Genomic DNA, 10,263 nt, shown 5'->3' with positions numbered 1-10,263 from the left:
GTGAAGATGTGGAGGGGATTTTAGGAAGAGGAAAAAGCACCATCCCCCAGCATCTGGGATCTAGGTATAAGTCGTTATCCAACCATTACGTTTGCTTTAAAGGCAGAGATGACCTGCATTTCTGATAATTCATGATTCATACGTAGTTGGAGGGCTGGACTTTCTGGGTTTGGCTTTTCCCTACAGTATTAATACCCTCCTTTTCCCACAAATCACCTGACTTCCCCGAAAACTCTGTAACACACCCTTTGGCTAAAAAAGAGCATTAGGCAACTGGTGAAATTCCCCAATCCCTTCTTTCTCCCCCTGTGGCCTGGGAAAGAGGAATCTCAGGCCTCAGTATGCAGTTCTTGTTTCAAAAGCAGAGGGAGCTCCAAGATCAAGGCTGAGTTCCCCTTTCCCTAAGTCATGGTCTCCCAACCCCCTCTTTGTTAGGATCAGGGAATTTCAGACATACACACTGGGGTAGAGAATCACAGGAACGGAACCAGGACAGGGAGGCGGAGGTTCCTGCACCCAGGCCCTATGCTGCTCTTCCTGGGAGCCGGCAGGGTTGCCCGGCACGCCCACTGGCAAGAGAGACAGGACTGACCCACTTGTTCCCATCAGCTTCTGAAGGTAAAAACCTTAAAATCAAAGAGCAGAGCTTTGATGGAGGAAAAAGGAAGGCAGAAAACTTTACATAGGAAGGTTTTGGGCAAAGATGGAGGGCTGGAAAGAGCAGAACCCAGAGGGAGAATATAGGCCACTTATTTCTCTTAGGTTGACCCCATCCACCCCCATGTCACCCCACCACCTACCACTGTTTTCAGGGTTAGAAGCATATTTGGCAACACTTTTCTAAGAACTGTGGGGAGATGGCTTGTCTTTTTAGTAAAGGTTAAAAAAAAAAAACTGGAAAATTAAGGTAGGAAATTGAGGGAATACCTTTCCTTTCCTTTCATGTTTCTTGTCATTCAGCTGTCCCTTTTCTCCTTCCACATCCAACCCTGTCTCAGACCCCTTCTCCCAAGGTCACCGCCTTCCCCTAGGAAAAGAAGCTCATTCCTCCATCAGTGGTCATTGGGAGAAATGCATGCAATAATACACAGTCAGGAGAGCTGGTTCGAGGTGATAAGGGGGATCCTTGTCAAAAGAAGAGGGAGGCATGTCATAGGTGGATGGTCATGATGGGGAAAGACTCCTGAAATCCTGAGCGGAAAAGGGGATATATATTATTCTGTTAGGGCAGGAGGGAGACTGACCAAGTCGGGGCTGGGGTGGGTGTTGAGGGTGAGGGAGGAGAACAGAGGAAGCAGAAAACTGGGAGAAATTACTCATTATTTTGGAGAAAAACTGGGAGAAGGTCCTGAGAAGCCAGGGGAGAAGGATAAGATGTAGTTTCAATCTAGAACCAGGGCGAGTGTGAGAGGATGGGTGTCGTCCAGTGATGATTAATGATATGGCTCTGTTGAACCTCTGTGTTATTCTTACCAAGGTGACATTGGCCCCTTACCACCCAAGCAGGTGCCTGTGTGCTTGTTAGACAAATACAGCCAGGTCTGCCACCGCTTTAGGTCCAAAGTCTAGAGGTGCAGAGAGCCAGGACCAAGAGACGAGCTGCTCACCAGGGAGGGACCAATTGCCAGAGATGTGGTGAGTGACCACGGGTCTACGGAGATGTATGTGGACCCCATTCCCTTCCTCTTCTCAAGAAAACGTCTCAGATCTGAAGCCTGGGCTTGCTTTGACCTAGGCCTTTTTCCTTCATTCCAACCCAAGATTCTCCTCCATGTGCTGGTGCCCTTTGCCCTTCCCATCCCTTCTCCCTGCACTTGTCTGCTGGCACCTGGGTCACCCACCTCTCCATATGCCTTTTTTATTTTTTCAGGTGCATTGTCCTGTTTTCACTTTTGGCATGGGTTTATGCTGAGCCTACTATGTATGGGAAGATCCTGTCCCCCAACTATCCTCAGGCATACCCCAATGAAGTAAAGAAGTCTTGGGATATAGAAGTTCCTGAAGGGTACGGGATCCACCTTTACTTTACCCATCTGGACATAGAGCTGTCCGAGAACTGCGCGTATGACTCAGTGCAGGTATACTGCAATAAGCACGTAAAGGATGGGACTGGGCTGGTGGGCTGAGAGGATGCAGGAGGGGGTGCCCCCGACATACAGTGAGCTGCGCTCACATAGTCCTAAGACGGGAAATGGTCCATTCTCTCTGTCCCTTTTTCTCTGACCTCCATACCAAAATATTACCCTTTCCTAGTTTCTTTTGACTCTTCTCTTAGATAATGTCAGGAGGCCTGGAAGAAGGGAAACTCTGTGGACGGAGGACCGGCAAGAATCCCAACTCCCCGGTGGTGGAAGAGTTCCAAGTCCCATACAACAAACTCCAGGTGATCTTCAAGTCAGACTTCTCCAACGAAGAGCGTTTCACTGGGTTTGCTGCATACTACGTTGCTGTCGGTAAGGCTCACCCCTCTGTGTGCCTCATTGATCCAACCACATGATTAGAAGCCGGACAAACATTGAGCAACGCAGGGAGTGAGGGTTCTGTTTATAACGCTTATGAAGTGTTGACTTGGCTTGGATCCCTCCGTGAATTGCTTTTGTGAAACTCAAATGCATAATCATATCCTGGTGATGACGATAGTAATGATAAAAAAGAGATCATAAGCAGTAATTTATTGAGAACCACTATGAACTGGGCACTGTGTTAAGAACTTTACCTATATTAATTTAATCTTCACCTCAATTCTTTAACTAGGTGTTATTATATCTACTTAGAGATAGGAGAAGTAAGGACTAAGGAAGTTAAATAAGTTGTGAAGACTCACACAAGGAATGTATGGTATTCAAACCCATTTAACATATGGCAAACAAACTTTCAGATTCTGTGTGCGTCTCCAGCTATCTCCAGGGTAGAATGAAATCAGAACATCTCATAAAGCCACAGTAGTTTTAGACTTGACAGAAGGGCCAACAGCATATAAAGTAATACATGTACTAATTGTTCCTTCCTGCAGAAGATATTATCAAGTTCAGCTTGCAGAGTGTTGTCTCTGGAGCTGAAACGCTCTGTTTGTGAGAAAGGTCAAGGGTCTCTGGCACTGAGAGTTCCCCTATAGCTGTGCAATGGTAGAGCGCAACTCCGGAATCATAGTTCACAAGAGTAGTATAGAATAATACCATCCTGAAATGTGATTCATGGAATGTCTTTAAGCAACAGACCCTTCCTACTTTTCTTATCCTTGCAGTGTGGCGCTTAACCTCATTCTTCCTTCTAGGTCTCTGTCCTTGACCTCAATCTTTCTCTACTCTTTGTAGATGTAAATGAGTGCACAGACTTTGCAGATCCCCCTTGCAGCCACTTCTGCAACAACTTCATTGGTGGTTACTTCTGCTCCTGCCCACCAGAATACTTCCTCCATGATGATATGAGCAACTGCGGAGGTGAGCTTGGCATCAAGAAGGGTGCACGTTCCCTGGGATTTGGAATGGCTTGAGGCTTCACTAGGGGGCTTGTCTACCCTTCGATCTTGATTAGCCTCAGCCTTGACTTGGCATCGATTTTTATTTTTTAATAGTTTACAAGCTGATTTCTTTCTTTCCTTTTAAAAATTTATTTATTTATTTTTGGCTGCATTGGGTCTTTGCTGCTCCACGCAGGCTTTCTCTAGTTGGGGCGAGCGGGGACTACTCTTCTTCGTTGCACTGCACGGGCTTCTCACTGTGGTGGCTTCTCCTGTTGCAGAGCACGGGCTCTAGGTGCGCAGGCTCAGTAGCTGTGGCGCACGGGCTTAGCTGCTCCGCGGCACGTGGGATCTTCCCAGACCAGGGATCGAACCCGTGTCCCCTGCATTGGCAGGTGGATTCTTAACCACTGCGCCACCATGGAAGTCTGGCATCTATTTTTAGTTACCCGTAAACTGAAGGGGAGCTACAAGGGTGGAGGAAGACAAACCTACAGGGTCAAGTTAATTAATTGGAGAAGAGAGATAGGTGCCTGTGTCAAGCTGGGGCTCTCCATAACCGTGAAAGGCTCTATCATCAGCAAAGTGATGGAAACCCAATAGGTATTGGGTATCTCTGCTGATATGTGCTGGGTATGAAACTGTGGCATGTGGGCTGCAATCAATCAATGTGACAGTCAGTCACTGTGGACTGTCAGTTCATGAGAAGCGTCACAGCAAAAGGCAGGGACTCCTTTGCTTGACTCTATATTTGATTCTCCTTTTCTCTTTTTCTCCCTTAGTCAACTGCAGTGGGGATGTATTCACCACACCGATTGGGGAGCTCACAAGTCCCAATTACCCCAGTCTATACCCAGAGAACTCGAGGTGTGACTATCAGATCCTGTTGGAGGAGGGGTTCCAAGTGGTGGTGACTATGCAGAGAGAAGATTTTGATGTGGAACCAGCTGATTCTGAGGGCCGCTGCGCTGACAGTTTACTTGTACGTGATGGATGATGAACTTCTCTCCCAACTCACACAGAGAGATTTCTCCTTGAAGACAAATTACATAGCTTTCTGCCCCTTCTTTTCTTTTTTTCCCCTCCTTCTTATTTTATTTTACTTTTTTTTTCTTTTTTTTTTTTGCGGTACGCGGGCCTCCCAGTGCTGTGGCCTCTCCCGTTGCGGAGCACAGGCTCCGGACGCGCAGGCTCAGCGGCCATGGCTCACGGGCCCAGCCGCTCCGCGGCACGTGGGATCTTCCCGGACCGGGGCACGAACCCGCATCCCCTGCATCGGCAGGCGGACTCTCAACCACTGCGCCACCAGGGAAGCCCTAATTTTACTTTTGTCCCTTCCATTTTGCCTTTCTATTTCAGTTCTTTCTCTCTTCTGATTTCATCATTTTGTTTCTCTTCAGTTTGTTGCAGGAAACCAGCAATTTGGTCCTTACTGTGGTAATGGATTCCCTGGGCCACTAACTATTGAAACCAAGAGTAATGCTCTCAATATCATCTTCCAAACTGATGAAACAGAGCAAAAAAAGGGATGGAAATTTCGTTACCATGGAGATCGTGAGTAACTTAGAAGTTGCTCTTTGGTTGGTGGTACCAAAGTCCTTGCACAATGTAAAATCAAAACAGGTAGATTGCTGTATGGATAGGTATCCTGAGAATACTTCACTTCCTCAGCAGGACCTAAACCTGTCAGTAGTTGCTAGAAATGCCTCAACTTCCAGGAATCTTTCAACTGGACCTGTGAATGCAGACAGCTTGGGGGTGGTTCATTAGTAATGCCATATTAATTAATTAATAATTTTTTTCGCCGCACCGTGTGGCATGTGGGATCTTAGTTTCCCAACCAGGGGTCGAACAGGTGCCCTCGGCAGTGAAAGCACCAAGTCCTAACCACTGGACTGCCAGGGCACTCATTCCCTGTCGTATTATTTTAGACACCTCCATATTGGAATGCTGGGCGTCAGGACTGAGGATGACTGAACAACTGTAGAAAGTGTGAGAATGATGTAAATATCATGGAGATTCTCCTATTTGGTAAAAAGTTTTTTCCTATCCTTTCCAAGCAATCCCTTGTCCTAAAGAAGTCACTGCCAATTCTTTTTGGGAGCCTGATAGAGCGAAATATGTGTTCAAAGATGTGGTGAAGATAACCTGTGTGGATGGGTTTGAAGTTGTACAGGTAAAGCACCGTTAGAGGCTTCTCTCTTGTCCCTAGGTCGGGAAGAGCGTACTGGAATTGTCTAATCATTTACCGAGCGTTCTCGCTCCAGCAAAGGTCTAACACCTCCTCCATAAAGAGAACCGTTCAGGATCTTTAGTCTTTCCTTGTCAGTCATGAAGATCCTTGGACAGCTTGACATTCCCTTTTTGACTTTGGTCTTCCTGGGGCAGGGGGGGCTGATATGCTGGGACAAAGTTGTCTTTTAGCCCCAACTCCTGGGTGTTTTGGGTCATTCTGCTACGATGTCCCCAAGCTTCTTGTGGTGAGGACTCCTCATTGATCCAAGACCAGAGATCGATTCCATTTCTGGATTTTGATTCCCTATATCTCTCCTTATAAATTAATGGAGATGTTTATTATTGTCCAGGGAAGTGTTGGCTTGACATCTTTCTATTCTACTTGCCAAAGCAATGGAAAGTGGAGTAATTCCAAACTGCGGTGTCAACGTATGTACCTCTTTAAAATGGGACTCTTTTTTTTTTTTCTCCTCCCAAAGGGAATGGAAAGATTAGTGCATTAAGATATAAATGCATGGTTTCCTCTTAGGCTTGTGAGAGAGTAGATTGAGTTTTTGAAGGGAGGTTTGTCATGGAGTCCCAGTCCTGATCTGATCCCTGTCAGACTAGCAGGTTTCTTCCAAAGAAAGAGGCTATGAGATTGGTAGAGTTAATAGCATTATATGGGTCCATTCCTTCAGAGGCCTCACCAACCACTGAGAACCAGGTTCATCCTTGTAGCTTTCAAGGGGCTATCAGACCTGGCAGGACTCAGTGGGCTAGGGTGTTGAGGGATGCCAGTCGGAGACCATGGCCACAGAGAGGCTGACATGGGGGATTCATCCCAGGTGTGCTTATGGCTGTGGGGAGTGGGGAAGGAGTGAGGAACACGGCTGGGAGGATGGACTGGCCCAGTGACTCTTCCTGGGAGGAAGTGGCCGTCCTGACCATCTCTCTCCTGCCTTCCTCTCATAGCCGTGGACTGTGGCGCTCCCGAACCCATTCGGCATGGTAGAGTCGAAGATCCAGAAAACACTCTATTTGGTTCTGTCACTCGCTACACTTGTGAGAAGCCATATTACTACATGGAAAATGAAAGAAGCGGTAGGTTTCTTTGACTAAAGAAAAGAGAAAGAAAGCATGAGAGTGTTGGAGGGTGAATAGCACAGTCTTCCTGGGTTGGGTGCTCCCTGTGGTGGAAGCACGGAGCCCTAACCACTGAGCCACCAGGGAAGTCCCCTGACCAACTATTTAATGTAGAACAGGAGTAATGCTTCCAGCTTCAAGTCATTATTCTATGATGCCTGACTTTCTCGATGGAGAGGCCTTGGTGGTGCTGGATGAAGGTCTGGTTGGCTCACAATATGTCCCACTTCATTACTTTTAATTTAATTTAATTTCTTTTCCCACTTGAAGCACTTTCCCAGCCTCTGCGGTAACCCTCTCCCCTCTGCTTTGGAGACTGTTCCTTCTCCTCCCTTGGCAGGATAGGGGCCAGAGAGATTGTTTGGAGGATGTTCTCAGGATTCTTTTCTAGTTGGTTTGATCTGATTTTGCCTCCTCAAATCCCAGAGGTGCTAAGGCTCTGAACAAAAAGGGGTTGGGGGGACAGACTCCAGAAGATGTGATGGTGAGTGTGTCCCCTGTCCCTTGTGCTGTTCCAGAGGAGTATCGCTGCGCTGGCAACGGGAGCTGGGTGAACGAGCTGCTGGGCGCAGAGCTGCCAAAATGTGTTGCAGGTAATCAGGGCTCAGGCTTGTGTAGAGGGCACGGCCACAGGTGTGGTTGCATGGATCTCACCTTCTAAAAGTAGCTGTAATCCTCTAGGGAAGGGACTTGACAGTCTGGGCTGCCAGAGTCTAGCTCACTGAGGTGGAGACAAAGCTGGGCCGTGGACCTGCCAGGGCCTTGGGGAATTCATCAACCACGCTGTCAGGCCGACGGACGGGAAAGAGAAACGTCAGCCGGTGACAGTTGGTGTCAGAGTCTGGGCCAGTTAGATTTGGTAATGTAGATGTAGTAAGGGCGTCTAGGATTGCTAAAAACAGGGCCTGAAATAAGAGAGTGAGGATTCAACATTCAGAAACAAGACTACTCGAAGAGCCTAGTTATTATATTAAAAGTCTATCTGACAACAAGATATAGAGGAATAAAAGGAATAAGGAGTTGCATAGAGATCAGAGTTGAGTAGGAGAAGGCTCCCAGGCGAAGCCGGAATAATAATAACCATCCTGTCAGTAACAACAGTGTGATTGAGAGCTAGGGACCGACCTAGCTCTCAATCAAGTAATCAAATGCAATCAAACAATTGCATCTATTATCTCATTCAATTAAGTCTTTGCAACAATGCTCTGGGGTAGGTGTCACTGGTCCTGTTTTACAGTTGAGGGAATTCAGTGCAAGTTCAGAGTTAGGAAGGGACATGGTTAGGCTTTGAACCCAGGTCTGTCTGTTATGTTCAACTCAGAGTCCATTCAGGCTGAGTAGTGAGGGATTTAGGAAAGCCAACTTTATCTGAAATAAAATTCCGTTTTAGTTGTATTCAGTAATGGCAAAGCAATCAAACCTGGATCCAGTCAGTGGGGGATGAGATGAAAGATGGAAAAAGAGAACCGTCCACAGGTTACTAGGAGGGACTCAGCTGCAATTAGGACTTGAGAAAAGAAGGTGATAAGTGTTTGATCTGGGCATCAGCGGAGGGTAGAATGCTTGCCTCCCCTAACACCTGTATGAGGACAGGGTTGCCCAGCTCTGGCTCCCAGCTGGGCCCCCGGCCCCATGTGCCGAGCCTGGGGTGAAGTGTCCTCCCCACACTGTGAGTTAAGCTTTCCATGGTGTGAGGCTCGTTTGGGTTCAGTAATTTGCACACGGCCTCAGTTTAAACCAGTCTTTCCCACAAGCCGGCTTTTGGCACTGGCAAAGTGGGATGTTTGGTCCTTAGGTCAGTTCTGGATGAGTCAGGCGCTGAGATCGTTGACCAAATATTTGGCTATGTTGTGCTGAGAACGCTGAGGCCCAGCAAGTGTTTGAGTGGCTGTAGGATTTGCAGGGGGCCAGCAATCTACCCTGCTCCCTTCCCATCTTGTTTTGGTTCCTCCCTAGTCTGTGGCGTCCCTGGTGAGCCCTTTATAGGAAAACAGAGGATATTTGGAGGCTCCATGGCAAAGATTGAAAATTTCCCCTGGCAAGTCTTCTTCCCGAACCCCCGGGCCGGCGGGGCTCTCATTGACGAGCACTGGGTGCTGACAGCTGCCCACACCGTGGAGGGAAACCATGACCCAGTGATGTACGTTGGATCTACCTCAGTGGTCACTTCACAATTGGCAAAGGCCCAGATGCTCACTGCTGAGAAAGTGTTTATTCATCCCGGTTGGAAGGTCCTGGATGCCTCGGAAATACGGAAGAATTTTGACAATGACATTGCACTGGTGCGGCTGCAAGACCCGGTGAAAATGGGACCCACTGTCTCCCCTATCTGCCTGCCAGGCACCTCCTCAGAATATAACCCCTCAGTGGGACATCTGGGGCTGATCTCAGGCTGGGGCCGAACAAATACCAAAGATCATGTTATTAACCTCAGAGGGGCAAAATTACCTGTTGTTCCCTTAGCAAAGTGCCGGGAGCTGAAGGGGCTAAATCCCGGAATAGATATAAATTCCTTTGTTTTTACTGAGAACATGATCTGTGCTGGAGGTGAGAAGGGTGTTGATAGCTGTGAAGGGGACAGTGGTGGGGCCTTTGCTCTACAGGTCCCTAACGAAGAGAATACCAAATTCTATGTCGCTGGCTTGGTGTCCTGGGGCCCCCAGTGCGGTACCTATGGGATCTACACTCGTGTCAAGAACTATGTTGACTGGATCGTGAAGACGATGCAGGAAAATAGTGCCCCCAGTGGAGGCTAACCGCACAGATCCCACCAGCCTCTCTACGGGCTGTGACACATCTGTTGCTTTCTGTTCCTCACAATAATCCCATTATTTCGCCATGACTGAGAGAAGACATGGGAGTATGATTTAACTAGAACTTGATTGTTGGGATACCTGGTTGGAGGTGGGGTTTGATCATGTCGTTGTGTCGGTCATTCAGTGTAGTTGGAGTCCCTGGGGTCCTCTCCCCTGAATCTGTCCTGTGGACAACAGTGTGGGAAGGGACGCTTATCTTGTCCTGTTCCACCGGGAGCCCTCTTTCCTGATGATTGCCTCCTGTTCCAGTTCTGACTCTGCAGTTCATTGTGGGGCACACCCTTGATTTTTGTTTCCCCTTTACCTGTTTGCAGTTTATCATTATCAGTGTCTACTATCTACCAGTAATAAAGCATGTTTATAACCCAGTTCTCGCTGACTTGGCTTATTCCACATCAAGACTTCAGCACCATAGAGAGGGAGTGCGACGGGCTGTTGTGTCCTGGAAATTCGGGCCCCTAGCAGCTAATATTTAATTGTCATGAAAACAGGGAACTCAGTTTCTCTCCTCTCTTCCAATTGACATTTACTGAGTATTGTGGATTAGCGTAACGTCAACACAAGGTACCGTGTTCTGTTTTTGAAATTCATCAAATGTACTCCAACCTCACTCAGACATCCACATAC

At 47.6% G+C, this 10,263-nt stretch overlaps 1 protein-coding gene across 4 annotated transcripts; it reads left to right on the top strand.

Annotated features, from left to right (window-relative positions):
- Positions 1 to 453: 453 nt before the first annotated feature.
- On the top strand, positions 454 to 10,007 carry C1S (complement C1s). 4 transcript variants are annotated; one of them, XM_032646884.1, is made up of 12 exons: positions 454 to 618; positions 1,504 to 1,635; positions 1,871 to 2,078; positions 2,276 to 2,453; positions 3,315 to 3,440; positions 4,243 to 4,442; positions 4,861 to 5,014; positions 5,521 to 5,636; positions 6,046 to 6,124; positions 6,650 to 6,778; positions 7,339 to 7,413; positions 8,777 to 10,007. In XM_032646884.1, the coding sequence occupies exons 2-12, from the start codon at positions 1,631 to 1,633 to the stop codon at positions 9,574 to 9,576; spliced, it is 2,070 nt and encodes a 689-aa protein (XP_032502775.1). In that variant the 5' UTR covers positions 454 to 618; positions 1,504 to 1,630; the 3' UTR covers positions 9,577 to 10,007. The 4 variants fall into 4 exon arrangements, with proteins under 4 accessions (XP_032502775.1, XP_032502778.1, XP_032502776.1 ...); XM_032646887.1 differs by having other exon boundaries at positions 464 to 618; positions 1,557 to 1,635; XM_032646885.1 differs by having other exon boundaries at positions 474 to 618; positions 1,478 to 1,635.
- Positions 10,008 to 10,263: the final 256 nt, after the last annotated feature.

The sequence above is a fragment of the Phocoena sinus genome, chromosome 10 (genome assembly GCF_008692025.1).
Source record: "Phocoena sinus isolate mPhoSin1 chromosome 10, mPhoSin1.pri, whole genome shotgun sequence".
NCBI lineage: Eukaryota > Metazoa > Chordata > Mammalia > Artiodactyla > Phocoenidae > Phocoena > Phocoena sinus.
Note: the sequence above shows the minus strand (reverse complement) of the source record. Positions and strands in the feature narration are given on the sequence as shown.

What these genes read in the sequence shown, in the direction of transcription:
- C1S (XM_032646884.1), top strand. An exon ending in TGATATGAGCAACTGCGGAG is followed by an intron (nt 3,441 to 4,242) that starts GTGAGCTTGGCA and finishes TTTCTCCCTTAG; the next exon opens with TCAACTGCAGTGGGGATGTA. An exon ending in CATGGAAAATGAAAGAAGCG is followed by an intron (nt 6,779 to 7,338) that starts GTAGGTTTCTTT and finishes GTGCTGTTCCAG; the next exon opens with AGGAGTATCGCTGCGCTGGC.